The 16,329-nt window shown below is 46.4% G+C and overlaps 1 protein-coding gene across 2 annotated transcripts in view; it reads right to left on the bottom strand.

The window, feature by feature from the left end:
* Nucleotides 1-16,329, bottom strand: part of notch2 (notch receptor 2) — a 94,551-nt gene continuing 78,222 nt past the window's right edge. For both annotated transcript variants that reach the window (XM_080736468.1, XM_080736469.1), the window contains exons 23-35: nt 15,733-15,865; nt 14,676-14,924; nt 13,120-13,232; nt 10,657-11,204; nt 9,539-9,886; nt 8,716-8,855; nt 7,993-8,197; nt 7,202-7,289; nt 6,827-6,974; nt 6,364-6,686; nt 5,349-5,496; nt 4,344-4,441; nt 1-4,105 (exon numbers count right to left, since the gene is read on the bottom strand). In XM_080736468.1, coding sequence (XP_080592594.1) covers nt 2,633-4,105; nt 4,344-4,441; nt 5,349-5,496; nt 6,364-6,686; nt 6,827-6,974; nt 7,202-7,289; nt 7,993-8,197; nt 8,716-8,855; nt 9,539-9,886; nt 10,657-11,204; nt 13,120-13,232; nt 14,676-14,924; nt 15,733-15,865 — 4,014 coding nt within the window. In that variant the 3' untranslated portion in view covers nt 1-2,632. The remainder of the gene's footprint in view (nt 4,106-4,343; nt 4,442-5,348; nt 5,497-6,363; nt 6,687-6,826; nt 6,975-7,201; nt 7,290-7,992; nt 8,198-8,715; nt 8,856-9,538; nt 9,887-10,656; nt 11,205-13,119; nt 13,233-14,675; nt 14,925-15,732; nt 15,866-16,329) is intronic.

Genomic DNA, 16,329 nt, shown 5'->3' with positions numbered 1-16,329 from the left:
TCTGAATTTATTTCAGGAAGCACTTGATCATTTGGTTTATTTCTATCAGACAGCTTTTTGTTCTGTATTATCAAACGTTATCTGCTACCTTATACAAACACGAGGCCAACTACTTCATATAACATGTATAATATAGGATATTCATGGTTAACAGGGACAGAGAAAAGTACAATAAACATACAAAAATTGTTTATATACAGCACATTAAACGTTGCCTTGCATATGCACTAAAGTGGAAATTATACACGCTCTAAAGGCTCTTAAAAAAGGAAAACAAAACATAACAGTTTGATGACCCAATGAACTTTTTTTCTTCTTCTTTTTCTTCTTTTTTGCAACTGCATATCAAACATTTAATTTAGGTTAAGGCTCCTAAGTGCCAGAAAGGGAATACAGAAAGTAAAATAAGGAATTTGGTTTATTTGCACAGGCACTTGCAGACGTAACATATCCAGAATATTATCATTTAGAAACGACACATTTGTGTGTGCATTGTTCAACTCCTTGATAACAAGTCTACATTGTAACAGTAATCCAAAATAAGGCTTTTCCGAATTGGTTCTTCAGACACCGACCTGCAGAAATTTGGAAATTATTTGCATTTTTGGCAGTTGGGTAAATTTGGTCTGGGAGACACTGTTCCTTTTTTATCAAAACAAAAGTGAAACAATGGATGATTGTCAGTGGTTACAGAGCAGTCACACAAGGCTATGCTCGGCATCAAGAAGCGTGACAAAGATAAAAAAAAAAAAAAAAAAGTACTCTCATTATTACAACAGTACGCATACCATACACATCTCCAGACTTGGTTTATGAATCATACAACAATTACAAAAAGGTGCACAGATAAAACTTGATTGTAGTTAAGCAAAAAGTGATTACATGAATTTGGGGAGAGAAAACGGCCATTTCAAGCAAGACAAAACGTACGAATTCCGGACCATTTTAAACGGCAGAGAAGTGGCGTTCAAAGAAAAACTGAATAGTAACAGCCATTTTAGAGGATACAGGCATCACAGCCAAACCTACCTCGGTAAAGAACTTCCTGTCATTCTAACTGTACATGTACACTAATGTATTTCTGTGTGCCAAAATGCAATAACAATACTAACACAATACTAACGTGTGTTTTTGCATAAGGTTTCTCAAGCCTCTATTTGAATATCTCACTTGGTCTCTGTCGGGTGGAAATGTCCAGAACTATTACTTTTCAGGATTCAAATTGAAAAACAGCAAACGTAGCGGATCTACAACAAGCCTGAAACGCGGCCAGCGCTTGTGGATCTGCTACTTTTGATCAAGTTAATTTACGACAAAACACAAAAGGTTCGGGTATGGAGATGAGAGGTTTCTGCCGAACAACGACGACTTCCACTTACTGTACAGTACCCTCATCTCCAGTAACACATTAAGCCCCCGAAAGTGAGACCCAAAGACAGACATGAGAAGAGTGCATCCGTACAGACCCTTGGTTCAGCTTTCAAATTATCCTCCTCTTATGTATTGACTCCAGTATCAGTAACTGCTTCTTTAATACATTAGCACTTGAGTACATGATGAGCACATGCTGTGGATTTTAATTGATTTGTGTACATATGATGCTGACACACAACCCACTGTCCTGACATGGTCAGAGGGTAAGACTGTAAGTACCGTATCTATTAGAATCGATGCATCTTAAAGATACATAAAATGTGTAAAAAGAACCATTTACACCACAAGCTGAGAACCACATAGTGAAGAGAATGCATTGTGTGTGTTTGTAGTTCAAACCATACAGTGGATATTTATACATTGCCCCACCTTTAGCCATGTAAAAAAAAATAATCAAGAAAACAATTTATAAGTATAAACATGGAGGCAAACAACAAGGCAGTTTTTTGGAGAAAATATAACATTAGCAGAATGTGACCCATCGTATAAAAAAAGTAGAGTTACGGTAATTCCAACAGGGAGGAAGTTAGTATTGGCAGGCCTATTACATTAAACGATACTGGGGGAAGGAGGGGGGGGGGGGGAGGGGGGGAACATATAGCATATTACACAATTACATTGTCCTTCAGAGAAAATGACATCCACAAATAAGGCTCCGCCCTGTACCACTGAGCAGAGACAGAAATCCAAGTTCCGTTGTGTCATAATAACGTCCAAAGCGACAGCCTTGTCCTCCTCACAAGACACAGACTAAATGTCTGATAAGCTTTTTCCTGGTGATCCCTCCATAAAACAGTTTTGTCCTGGGTTGCCGAAAGATGACCCCAAGCGGCCACGTCCTGATGCAGAACAGAGGACTCCTGCTCATGATCAGAGGGACATTATAAGGGAAAATCCCTACAGAGGAAAAACGCTTTCATGTGGACTTGGTGAAAGACGACTTTTTGGTATTCTGAACTTTTGATTTACCGCATAGCTGTCGATACCCTATGACGATTCAGAGAGACTATACACACACTATTCATAAGTGCAAAGAAGAGAATGAAGACACGTAAGGGGGAGGTGATTGATTACCATATCAAGGAAGAGGTAAAAGAATTGACAATAAGACGAAGAGAAGAAACAGACAAGATAAGTGTCGTAGTTTTAACTACAAAGAACAACAGTCTGTCCTTGCGTGTTGTCCTCGGGGCCGGCCTTATGCAAACACCTGCATGTTTCCACGCTGAGACTGCTGGGAGCCCTGCTGTGTCTGCTGCGACTGCGGCTGCAGCTGCACCTGCTCTGGAATGTGTGTGCGGCGCGACGAGGGCAGTGCATGATGGGCGTTGTTCCCCAGAGGGGTGGGGCTGGTGGTGACGTCAGACCAGTCCGAGTTGGAGTGGGGGGAGGAGGAGGACCAGGGGTCGGGCGACTCGGGCGACGGGGTGAGGTACGGGTGCTCGCTGGGTGGATGGGCCGGGTGCCCCGGGGTGGTGCCCTCTGAGCCGGCCGTGGCGTAACTGTGCTGGGAGGGCGGAGTCGGGTACTTATCCACGGGGCTCTGCATGGGCTGATAGGGCGGCAGCTGCCGAGATTGGCCGTCTGCTATCCCGTGGCCACCGTGGCTGAGGCTGTGGGAGTGGGGGTGCTGGAGAGAGTGAGAGATCCCGTGCCCCATGCCCATCTGCTCGGGGATCTGGTACATCATGCTCTGGGTGCAATGGAGGCGAGCTGGCCCCTGCTGGGAGTGACTCTGGCTCTGGCTCTGTGCCTGGGACTGTTGCACCTGGACCTGGCCTTGCTGTTGCTGCTTCATCATGGTCTGGCCCCCGCCCGGGCCTGGGGCCATCATCTGGAAGGTGACGATGGGGGGCAGCTGCTCCCGGCTCATGGTGACATTCATGGGTGTGAGCATGGGGCCCTGGCCGTGGTGCTGGCTCATACCTGGATGGGATCCCCCCATCTGGTGTGGCATGAGGCCAAACATGTGGCTGCCGTATCCGTGCTTGCTCATGCCCACCCAGCCCGGCTGCTGACCCAGCATGTGGCTGACAGGGGGCAGCAGAGGTCTGGTGGTGGGGCTGGCGAGGAGGGGAGGGGATTTGGCCGTGTTAGAGACGCCACCTACGGCGTCTCCTGTGTACGAGTGTGGCGATTCCAGGGAGTCGACGGGCGACATGGTGACAGAGCTCTCTGACAGCCCGGCTGCTGCCTTCGTACCGTTAGCGATGGCTCCCCCCGTGCCCCCTGCGCTCCCTCCTCCTCCTCCCGCCGCCGCGGCCACAGCCGGACCCTCTCCGCCGGCGGGCTTCTTCCTCCTCTTTGCCTTCATGTCCTTCAGCTCCTTAGCGCCCCCACCAACGCCTCCTCCCACCTTGGGTCCGCTCCTCCGGCTCTTCTTGCCCTGTGGCCCCGCGCGCATGCCGATGAAGCCCGCTCCGTTGGCCCCGCAGACCATGGAGGAGTGGCCCCCGGGTCCGCCCATGTGGTTGGGGCCGTTGTGGGGGCTGTGGACCAGGTTGTACTGGTCCAGCAGGCGGACGATGTCGTGGTGCATGCGCTCCTGGGCCGTGTCGCGGGGCAAGCGGTCCAGGTGGTCGGTGATGTCTCGGTTGGAGTAATGGTCCAGGAGAACCTGAGCTGCCTCGAAGCTGCCCTCTCTGGCAGCCAAGAACAACGGCGTCTCCTCCTGGAGGGAGAGCACATGCAAAGATTGGACACGTTAGTTACATAGAGAAATGCTGGCCAAGTACTTCTCCATGGGGTCGGGCTAAGGCAGAGCTAGTTGGCTATCAGGTTTATGAGAGGGGTTCTACTTTCAGATAAAATGGCCAAAGAAAAATACATTTATTATGTGTTCAACCATTAAGATATGAACAAAAATGAATTATAAAAATAAAAAAAAGTGAAACACAACAACAACACACCTTGTTGTCTTGCATGTCACGATTGGCTCCATTTTTCAGCAGCACCAGAGTAGCCTCCACATTATTGACCGCTGCTGCCCAGTGTAGAGCTGACTTGCCTGACAGGAGGAAATTGAAGAATGGACAAAGGAAGGAGGAGGGGGAGAAATCCATCCATGTTAGCAAGATTGGCAGCAAATTGTATCAGCAACAAATTTCCTAGTTACAATCCACAGTCCACATTTCTGCTGCTCCAAGTTTGCCTTCATTGTGTCTACCCTCAATGACCATACATGTAATTTAGATAGCATTTTTTATATAGGCCGATATCAGGCCATTTTCAACTTTTCATCCTAGCGTACATCGAAGCTATAGAGTGTATAGCTTAGCTTCGATGTAAAGATTATTGATGTTTTGATCGTTTAGCTTTTTATTGATTTTACTGAATAGGTTCTTGGTCTACCTATGTTTTTTAGATTACTATTTCTATGCATTTGATGAATTAGCTTGTGCTGTCCTTGCTTATTGTAAATCGCTTTGGATTAAGAGCTTCTGCTAAAGGACTAAATTGTAAATTGTGGTGGCTAAATAATGAGATTGAGGTTTTAAGATTGAGGTTTCTGCCCGACAGCAACATCATCTCATGTAGATAATACAGTTGCAGCAATGGTTATAAAACAGAAAAGAATGTTTGTCTCAGGTACTTATAATATGACTCAGGCATATTTCTTGCAGTGCTGTTTAAGGCAAGATGACCCAGCTAATATGGTGGTGGGTGGCGTTGAGATACAGCCCCAGGGGCCAATGAGTATTTATGTCTATAACTGGAAGCCAAATCCAGAAAGGAGCCACACATTAGTCTCTACCGGAGTCATAAGCCTCACAACACCATCATTGGAGTTTCTAGAGTGGCACTGCTCCCACTGTAGACCATCTAAGTCTAAGACATGTAGACACTTGAACAATGCAAAAAGTAACGAGCGGGGGAGATAAAGAAGGAATAACGATGTGTAATAGTTCTCTGACCATGATCGTCCACAGCGTTGATGTCAGCGTGGCAGTGAACCAGCTCCTCCACGATGCCCTCCACTGCCAGCCTAGCAGCCAGGATCAGAGGAGTGGTGCCGTCATTCATGCGGGCATCCAGCTCTGTTGCCCGGTTACGTATCAGGATCTGAAAGAAGGAAAGGGCGAGATGGAAAGATTAGGCTGAGAACTACAGTATACTGTCTGTAAACAGTAAAGCAAATAGACAAAGACCTGATGTAAATTATGGCAGCCATACTGACATTAAATAGTTGGGTGAACACGTGTGGCCAATGATATGACACTGATTAAGGTTCTGTTCCATTTAGTGAGTCTTTCTAGTGAGCCAACATGCACAACAGCAGCACCCCGATTCTGTTTGTCATGAATGAGACGCACCTAAAGTAGTAATCATTGGTAACACCTGTGTTTGCCCTACTATTTCATGCCAATATATGGCTGCTGTCAGTGCTGTGAAAAAGTTCTATTGTACGTTAGCTGGTAGGAACTGGTCTAGTAAGACTGAACTGTAGATGTCACTGCCCTCAGATTTTATTTGAGTCGGTTCAACTTGGAATTCCTATGCCAAGGGTCTTCAACAGGGGGTCTGGGATCCCTAGGGGGTCCTCAGAGTTACTACAGGGGGTCCTCCAAATCTTTGAGTGATAGAAACCTTTTTTCTCCGTTTTTATATTAACCACTTGAACCCTCGCGTCCATATTCTGAGAACTTTAGCCAAAAATAGCAGACCTACAAGCTCACAACGCCTCGCAGCGTGAGGCATTGTGAGCTTGTAGATCAGCTATTTTAAAGGTCAAGTGTATTAAGTATTGACGGTTCAAGTGGTTATATTTGACTTGAATCCAAAATATGCTGATGATTGTGCTGTATAAAAAAAATGAAACTATATGAAATCTATGATCAGGTTGTGGGGGTCCCTGCTTCATCACTCTCTCAAGTAAGGGGTCCTTGGCCTGAAAACATTGAAGACCCCTGTCCTATGTCATTCTCTCACCTGGAAGACTCCCTGGGCGTCAGCGGACACGGCGGCGTGCAGCGGGGTTCTGCCCATGTGGTCTTGGGCGTTGGCGTTGGCGCCGGCGTCCAGCAGCCTCTTGGCGGCGTCTGCGCGGGCGTAGCGGGCCGCCAGGTGGAGCGCCGTCTCTCCCGTGCGGTCGGTTTGCGCCGCCAGCGTGGCGCCCTGGGCGATGAGGTCCGAGATGACGCTGGGGCCCGGCTCGTCGCCTCCGCTCTCCTCCTCCTCCTCGCCGTGCAGGCCACACTCGGAGCCGCCTCCTCCGGTGCGCAGAGACGCCAGCATCAGCGGGGTGAAGCCGTCTGGGGGAGAGGATAACGGAGAGCATGGTTCAGCCGGAGTTGATCGGAGGAGTTACATTTTAAATGTATTTCCAACCGTCAAAATGTAAACTATTCTGTTCTCCCCAATTGATGAATTGAGTCACAACAATAAGCCATACCCGGTCCTTTGACGTTGACATCCAGACAATCTGAGTCCAGGTCGGCCTGAGGTGGGGTGAGGGTGATGTCAGCAGCTTTGTGATGCTGCAGCGTCCACTCTCGCCGGTCTACTCCTCCATCCATGGGCAGCAGAGGCTTGTCTTCCATCTGGCAGGGGTTTTAAATAGGCTTTAGTACACAAATAGCATCGCTCACTTCACACTGGGTTTGATTTTTACCTTCTGTACAGTATTTATGAGCTAGAATATATACTGGATGGTTAGCAATGTTCTTGTCCATGATCATGTAGTGCTTTATTGACTATTGTTTTTATTTAACTTATTATTCTACCAATATGAAGCCAAAGCCAAGTGTTTCTGTTCCATTCCTCTCACCCGTGGTTTCTTGGGTGGAACCTCCTCCTCCAACCATCTCTGACTCTGGCCTCCATCGATAAGGGCCCCGTCCTGGCTCTTGAAGTTCCTGAGTGGAGAAAGTCAGCGATATCATTTCAAGCTACAATATATACTGTAGAATATATATATACACAGTATATACATCAACGTGATTGTATCCACAGTATCGAAAGCCTTGTCGATAAACAAGGCTGCGCAGACATAAGAATCTTCCCAGGCTGCTTTGATGTCATCTAAGACAGTAAGGTAAGCCGTAACGGTACTATGCTTTGATCTAAACCCAGACTGCATGGTGTTTAGGATCTTGTAATGATCAAGAAATTGATTTACTTGAACAGATACCTGCGCTTCCAGGATTTTAGCTAGAGCGAAACAACGCGTCGCTTTGCGCCGCGTTGAGAGCTTGTAGATCGGTTAGTTTCACTACTTCTTAATTATTACATTTTATTTATGGAATTTCTTAGATGTGTTTGTTTGTTTGAACATTTATAACATTCTTATTATAATTTTTATTATTTTCTAAAAAAATAAAATTATATATTTCAAAATATTTTCCATCTTTTGAAATATATATTTAACTTTTCGTCGGAAAAGAAAATGGGAATTTTACTCGAGTCGTGACCCATATTAATTGGTCTGTGACCCACAAATGGGTCGCGACCCACTGTTTGGGAAACAGCGCTCTAAACAACAAAGGTGCTCTGTATGAATACCAACAGAAACCCCTCATCCATCCATCCATCCATCCATCCATCCATCGGTCCACTCACTTCATTCCCAGGTCGTCCTGACCGACGGGTTCCCTCCTCTTGTCGTCGTTCTTGGCCAGGAAGCCGTCGGGGAACCAGAGCTTGCCCAGCTTGCGCTTCCTCTTGGCCGCCAGCATGCCCAGCACCAGGATGAGCAGGATGATCACCACGGCCACGCCCACCAGGTACAGCAGGTAGTTGTTGTCCACCAGGGACGAGGGTTCACCTGCAGACGGGGAAGGCAGAGGATGGCTTTACATACAGCATGATGATCACGGAGGATCATTTACATTTGAATGGGATTTTTGGAGCGGTCCCTGTCCCATAGAGCAGTGGTTCTCAAACGTTTTGGGCTTCAGCACCCCCTTTTCCTGATAATATGAATCCAAGTACCCCCATTTTGACTAGAAAATACTGACATCAAAAGTCCAGTCTTTATGTCAATATGTTGAAAATAAAAGTAAGTAGCCTGTATTCTATTCAGTAACAGTAAAAAATGTCTTAAAAAAGAACATTGATAGTGGAAATAGCCGATCTACAAGCTCACAACGCGTCGCGATGCGACGCGTTGTGAGCTTGTAGATCGGCTAGTTCCACTATTTTTTACTTTCTTTTAAATATATGAACATTTTTCAACATGTAAACCGATTATGACGATTATGAAAAATAAACGCGATTATGTCAAATAATTGCGCTTAGACGATTATGTAATAATTGTGACAGCCCTAATGCCGGTGGACGTACTGTTGACGGACACCACGGGGTAAGGCAGCTCGGCCTTGAGGTGCTCCGCGGCGATGAAGGACGCAGCCTGCTCAGCGCTGGACAGACACTCTGAAGTCTGGGCACATTCACGGTTGTCAATCTCCAGATACACCTTAGATCTGCACAGAGCAAAGACCAAGGAGAGGACACGTCAACCTCAGTCATCTGATATAACATGCAGTAATAATGAAATGGCGTGAATCAAGGGTTCCCACCCTAATATATAAGCATTTGGAATTGTAGGCATTACATTTGATTTGACTCGGTTCCACGGATAAATATTGTGAAAATAGCCGATCTACAAGCTCACAACACGTGGCGCCGCGAGGCGGTGTGAGCTTGTAGATCAGCTACTTTCCTGTAGATTTGTGTAGATCGGCTACTTGTAGATCAGCTACACCCTGTATGCTCTGCATGTTGGTTTGTTTACTGCTGAGGAAATGAGCAATGAGCACACTTTTATCTATTAGTCTTTGATAATTAAAGTAATAGAAATAGATAAGAATATATACAGGTACCTGTTTTTTACCTCTGTTTTTCTATTTATGCTTTGTTTTCTACGTGCAATATAACGTAATGTACTGTACTCTGCTTGTTCTTATGTTTTTTTGTGGGAACTGCGGATGTAAATTAGCATATTTGCTAAATCTGGTGTATTTACATAACACTGAGATGTATCATTCATTAATTATGCTGCGTCTCATCGAAACAAACACATAAAGAAAAGAAAAAGGAAGCAGCAAAAGGCAGGGATCGCAATCTTAAGACTTTTCAGACCATTATGACTCCAACTTCGTCTTACCCGATGACCTCCTTCTCCAGCTCCCGCTTGCCGCGGCCTCTCTGCGCCTGCGCGCCCGCCGCCGCGTCGTCGTCCTGGGCGTAGTAGGGGTACACCATGGGCCTCTTGTCCTTGTCCAGCTTCACCCGCAGGTTGGTGTGCAGCAGGGTGCCCAGGGAGCGCAGGAAGTTCCGCATGTCGCCCAGCAGCTCCTCGGGCTGCAGCAGCACCACGATCACCAGGGTGCCGTCGGCCAGCCGGGGCGGCGTGTCCCCCGAGCAGTCCAGGCCGTCCCAGCCGCACGCCTCCGTGTTGCAGCTCTGGTCGCAGATGCCGTTCAGGTAGTGGTCCTGGCAGTACTTGTCGTACCTAGTGGCGAACACGGAAGAGGAGGAAGAGAGTGAGAAGACGGACGAGGAGAAGGAGTTCTGGATAACAGTCTGCTCAGTGACATGCTGCAGGAACTCAACAAACCCATCTTAATTCGTGCCGCCGACATGAAAGGGTTAATTGTCCAAAGTGTTTTTTCCCCATTCGCGGCCAGCCTCTTATTTTGAAGGCCGGAAGTAGATCGAGCTCACAATTCCCACTTGACGATGTTCAAGATTCACCCGTGACTAGTTCCGGTCCCGAACGTAAACAATGATCTAAGATGGATGCCTTCATGCTTGTGCTATTTTAGCGAGAATCCAATGCCATCCTTGTCATCAAAAGTGTTTGGACTGTAAAGATGAGAAAGACCTTTGGTTTCTATGGGATGGGATCACTATTGCGTGCACGTGGATCCGCGATGATGATGAATCGGCGACTTCACCCGTGCCAAGGTTATTCCCCGGACCGAAGGTAACCAGCGCCAGCTTTACTGTATATACAGTATAATTTCCGCGACATCGCGGGATCGGCACTGTAGATACCTTTTAATATTTCGCGAGTCATCGCGGGATCGGCATTAATTGAGTTAAAACATTTGCAAGTTTTGATACATCCAGCATCCAAAAGTAAACGAGAACACCATTTAGAAGTTCTGTGTCTTTGCAGCTAATGTCCCTTGTAAACGGTCTGTCAACTGCACTCTTCATCACGTACAGTACAATCCTATCGTGAAAATAAAAACAGTAAATTGTTAAACCGATGCTTACTTGCAGGTCTGCTGAGTGTCCTGGCACTCGAAGCTGTCGAAGAGGCACCCGGAGTTGTCGCATTCCTTGTCGCAGCGCCCGTTCCTGAACAGCTCCCAGCAGGGCACGTGGGCGGTGCAGTTGACCCAGGGCCGCTCCCAGTGCAGTGAGCAGTCCCCACCGTCCCACTGGCACTGGTGGTTGTTGCACTGCGGGTCGCACACCTTGTCCCCCGACCTCTGCTCGCACTCCAGGTAGGGGCAGGCCGGGCGGCCGTGCATCCTGGGGTCCAGTCCAGTCATGTGCTCGCAGTGTCGCCCGGAGAAGTGCGTGGGGCAGCGGCAGCTGTAGTGGAGCGGGCTGGCGGAGGAGACGTAGCAGGTGCCGCCGTTCTGACAGGGCCGTCCCTGGCAGCTCTGGGCGTTCTCGCAGTGATCGCCGCTGAAGCCCGGCAGGCAGCTGCAGTAGAGGCGGCCGCCCGGCGGCTGCACGCAGTGCCCGCCGTTCTGACAGCGCAGCTTGGCGCAGTTGTAGCCGTCCATCTCGCCGCAGTTGAAGCCAGCGTAGCCCTGATGTGGACATCGTGTTAATGTGAAACGCACAAGTGTTGCTGGAACTGGAGTCTAAAAAGTATTTGTTTTATTCATTAATGCTTTAGAACAGGGGTCTTCAACGTTTTCAGGCCAAGGAACCCTTAGTTGAGAGAGAGATGAAGCAGGGAACCCCACAACCTTTTCACAGATTCCATATAGTTTTATCGTTTGACAGCTCAATCATTGTGCATTTTGGATTCATGTCAATTTGTGTTTTCATATATTTAACCACTTGAACCGTCAATACTTTATAAACTTGACCTTTCACTCTGTACTTAGTCTGCTCTTTTTCCCTCTACACCAAACCTCTTTGCCGAAAATAGTCGATCTACAAGCTCACAACGCCTCGCAGCACGAGGCGTTGTGAGCTTGTAGATCTGCTATTTTTGGCTAAAGTTCACAGAATATGGATGCTAGGGTTCAAGTGGTTAATATAAAAAAGGAGAAAAAAGTTTCTATCACACAAAGATTTGGAGGACCCCCTGTAGTAACTCTGAGGACCCCCTAGGGGTCCCGGACCCCCTGTTGAAGAACCCTGCTTTAGAAAAATTGTTCGCTGTAAATGTTTTCACACGACAACACAACACATCATAAAAGCAGCTACTATAGCTAGTCTAGTCTATATCAAGTGTGTCCAATACAACACAGCATATCTACCATACCTGGGCTATGGAGTGAGGCCCTCTGAAGCAAGCATGATAATAAGAAAGGTAGTTCAGTTAGTGGAGTGAAAACAGGAATTTAGAGACAAAGATGTAATACACAGGAGAGTATATTTATACAGCAAAGGGAGCAGAGAAGAACACAGAGGCAGTAAGTCACTTCCTCACCACGCTATTATGACCTGCTTCAGTCAGTATGGTGTTGGTTTTATACTAGTCTGGGATCACTTCACTTTTCGGGGTTGTAACCGGTCTGGAGCGGAAAACCACAACACGTCATGTTGTAGTACTCAAAGGACTACAATTTGCCGGAAAGATCAAACCGGATTCAGTTTTAACCCAAAGGACATACTTTTAGGGCCTACCTAATAAACTCCTTGATGCATAGTAGTTTTGCTTTTGAAAAATTTGTTTGGTATATGCATCTTTTAGGTCCAACTCGTAGCGACTGGCAAGACTACACTAGGCTACTCGAGCATTTTAATAGGGATTGGGGAAATAAACGGAGGGAACCAAATCAAAGCGACGCCGCTTCTTCTAGTGGTTTCTGCGCTTTAGGCGGAAACCAAACGGCCTGTTGTGGACGAACACCAGGCTTTCCCCCAGAAAGCCTGGTAGGCGAGGTTAGGTTTATACCGAGAAATTCACCAAACAAGGTAAACCACATAAGCCATTCATATTTTGTCATAAAAGGAATAGTGAAAATAGCAGATCCACAAGCTCACAATGCATGGCACTGCGACACGTTGTGAGCATATAAGGTTCTATGAATTCTGGATGTCTGACAGGCGCCGCGTCTGACAGAGGGCGGCACATGATGATATGCAGGTGTTGCAAAACAACGCCCGCTGGTGGTCAGAAATAATAATAATAATAGATAGAACAGCTGTTTCAGCATTTTCTTTCCACCTGTAATGATATTTACCAGATAGGCACGACAGATTTAACCCATTTAGGCCTTTAATTATTGAATGCTTTAACCAGTGAAAAATAGCAGACATACAAGCTCACAGCGTGGCACCGAGTGCCGCGCTGCGAGCTTGTAGATCTGCTATTTTTGAAAAAGTCCCGAAAATTTGTGCAAATGATGACCACCAGGCCAGCGGGCGCCCCAAAATGTTTACCCGTTCTAAAGGGGTTAAAGTGGTTAAAAGTTCAATGTAAAAAACAGGACGAGGAGGACTAAATAGAAGAAGAACTAGAAGAAGAAGAAGAGGAGGGTAACTTACAGGAAGACAGGTGCAGGTGTAGCCGTGTATGGAGCTCATGTTCATGGAGCAGGTGCCAGCGTTGTGGCAGGGCTTGGACAGGCACAGGTCCACCATGGACTCACAGTGACGGCCTGGCATGGGGGCGTGACCAAAGACCAACAGTTAATACAACGACTTGTTCACGACAATGGCCCATGTCCTATTTTCACCTAATGTTCGTCCCAGAGCAAAATGGGGAAAAAAATAATACAATAAAACGTATAACAAATAAATTATACAAAGGTTATCGAAAAAACACGGCCAGCTCACGTATTAGGAGGGTAGTATGTATGAGTCACCAGAAAAAAGACGGGTGTTTTTGATAAAATGAACATCAAAAATCTAAATATTGATTCAAACAAATTAAAACTAAAATAACAAAAACATTTTTTTTTTTTTTTACGTGAAATATCCCTTTAACACATGGGCTGCTAAGGTTTATAACATTTATAGCTGTTGCTGCTGCCACCATTGACTTACGCTTTGTTTTGACGTGCCTCGCAAGCTTCGTGCGTGTGCACGTGCGTGTCCAGAGAAGATTGAGGAGGATAATCCATTTGTTTACAAACGCTCGCGAAACTAAAATCCAAAAATCGCGGTAAAATCGCGGTAAAGTGTCGCCGTGAAAACAATCAGCTCTCTGCTTCCATGGGGCTGTTTTCATGTCATTCTTAGATAAAGCCGTTCTTATGTTTCAAAGTAGAATCTAAAGCAATGTTAAGTCCTTCCGTGATGTCTTGCCCAGAGGGGCTGCCTGCACTGACTGGGTGACGTAATGCACTCAGGTCATTCAAAGGGCAGCTGCAGGCTCAAAAAGTTAACTGTTTGTTGCCTCGTCTGTGAACGAGTTAACTTCCTGTGGCAGGGGGACACCTAGTGGCCATAACTCGTCCCTGAACGAGTTTGGCTCCCCAAGTGTTAAGTACAGTACTTGAGTAAATGTACTTGCACTGGCAGTGTGTGAACTGTACTGTAAAGTAATGTTGTTTTTGACAGCAAATTTTGATTTATTTTGAGTCATAGTCTTTTGAATAAAATGTAATTTAATTTTAGTCATAATTTTGTCACCTGAAAAGTTTTAGTTTTAGTCTAATTTTAGTCGAGTAAATATCATACGTATTTAGGCGACTAAATCTACAGTTGATTTAGCCAACTAAAATGTATTTTAGCAGGCCTTGATGGCATTATAATGACAGATTTTACACTTGGTTGCGTGCTGAAAATAGCCGATCTACAAGCTCACAACGCGTCGCAGCGCGACGCGTTGTGAGCTTGTAGATCTGCTATTTTCAGCATGCAACACCTGAGAGCAACCAAACATAAAATGACTCTCCTCTCCACTAGTCCCTCCCTAACGTTTTAGTCTAGTTTTTTATTTTATTGACGAAATTGTCAATATATTTAGTCTTAGTTTTAGTCATCACAGCTTAGTTTTTATTTTGTTTTCATCAGTGAAAAAAACGCAGTCGACAATACATTTTCGTCATTGTTTTAGTCAACAAAATCAACACTGCTGTGCAGTGCGTTAACTGCACCTGTGTATCCCAGGCGGCAGCGGCACTGGTAGTCGTTGGCCAGCTGCACACAGTCCAGGCTGCCGGGGGAGTGGCAGGGCCTGGAGAGGCACTCGTTGACGTCGCCCTCGCAGTGCTCCCCGGCGAAGCCCGGCGGGCAGGAGCAGGTGTAGCGGCCCACGCCGTCCAGACAGTGGCCCCCGTTCAGGCAGCGGGGCCACGAGCCGGGCTTGGGGGCGCAGTCGTCCACGTTCACCTCACACTGGAGACCTGAATGAACACACACACACACACACACACACACACACACACACACACACACACACACACACAGAGGAGAGAGGAAGGGTATCAGCGTATGTGTGTGTGTGTGTGCGTGTGTGTGTGTGTGTGTGTGTGCGTGTGTGTGTGTGTGTGTGTGTGTGTGTGTGTGTGTGTGTGTGTTAGGGCATTCACCAAATATTCGAATATCAAAGTCACTATTCGACGTTGTTCACCGAAGTCGAATGTTCGCTTTTTTTATTTTTTTTATTTTTCTCTTTAAAAAAGATTTAGTTTATAAAGCTTGGCTAGATAGGAAGTCATAAGAATGAGTTGTCAATGCCCCTGGTGGATGAATTTGTTAATGCTCTATCTATACCAGGGGTTCTCAAACCTTTTTAGGCCGTGACCTCCAAAATAAACATATTTGAACTGGGGACCCCCACCCTGACAAGCACATGGAATTGTAGGTATTACATTTAATGTGACTCGGTTCCGCAGATAAATATTGTGAAAATAGCCGATCTACATGCTCACAACGCGAGGCGTTGTGAGCATGTAGATCGGCTATTTTCACAATGTTTGCCTCTTGGCCAGTCCTGTCGAATATTCGACTATTTGAATACTTTGAGGTTGAATAATTCGAATACTAAACATCACTATTCGTGAATGCCCTAGTGTGTGTGTGTGTGTGTGTGTGTATGTGTGTGTGTGTGTATGTGTGTGTGTGTGTGTGTGTGTGTGTGTGTGTGTGTGTTGTGTGTGCATGCGCGTACAGTATGTGTGTGCGTGTGCTCATATGTTTATGTGAGGTTACCCCGTGTTCCCGGCGGGCAGAGGCAGGTGAAGCGGTTGATCTGGTTGATGCAGGTTCCTCCGTGGTGGCAGGGGTTGGAGTGACATTCATCCACATCGTACTCACAGTTCACGCCCTGGAAGCCTGGCCGACACTGTAGGCACACAATGAGGAGTTAATAATATTATTATTAATAATAATAATAATAATAATACATCCAATTTACACAGCGCTTTCCTTGGTACTCAAAGTCGCTTTACACAACAGAACGAATAAAAGAAACAACTTTATTATGAGAATAACTAGTTAAAGGCTAAAAACTTTGCAAAGAAAAAATTACATTTAAATTAAAAGGCAGACACGGGGATTTGCGGAATGCGAGTCTGAAAAGGTGGGTTTTGAGCAAGGCTTTGAACAGGGGAAGGGTGGGGGCGGCATTGATGTGAGGTGGGAGTGAGTTCCAAAGGGCAACTGAGAAAAACCCTGTCACCTCAGGTTGGTTTCTTGGTTTTGGGGGTGTCCAGGAGGTTGGCATCACCAGATCTGAGGGAACGGGAAGGTGCGTGGCGTTTGAGGAGGTCAGAAAGGTAGTGGGGGAGCCTGGTTGTTGAGGGCCTT

The sequence above is a fragment of the Nannobrachium achirus genome (assembly GCF_963921795.1).
Source record: "Nannobrachium achirus genome assembly, chromosome: 1".
NCBI classification, from domain to species: Eukaryota; Metazoa; Chordata; class Actinopteri; order Myctophiformes; family Myctophidae; genus Nannobrachium; species Nannobrachium achirus.
The sequence above is the reverse complement of the archived record's forward strand: the minus strand, read 5'-3'. Positions and strand labels throughout refer to the sequence as shown.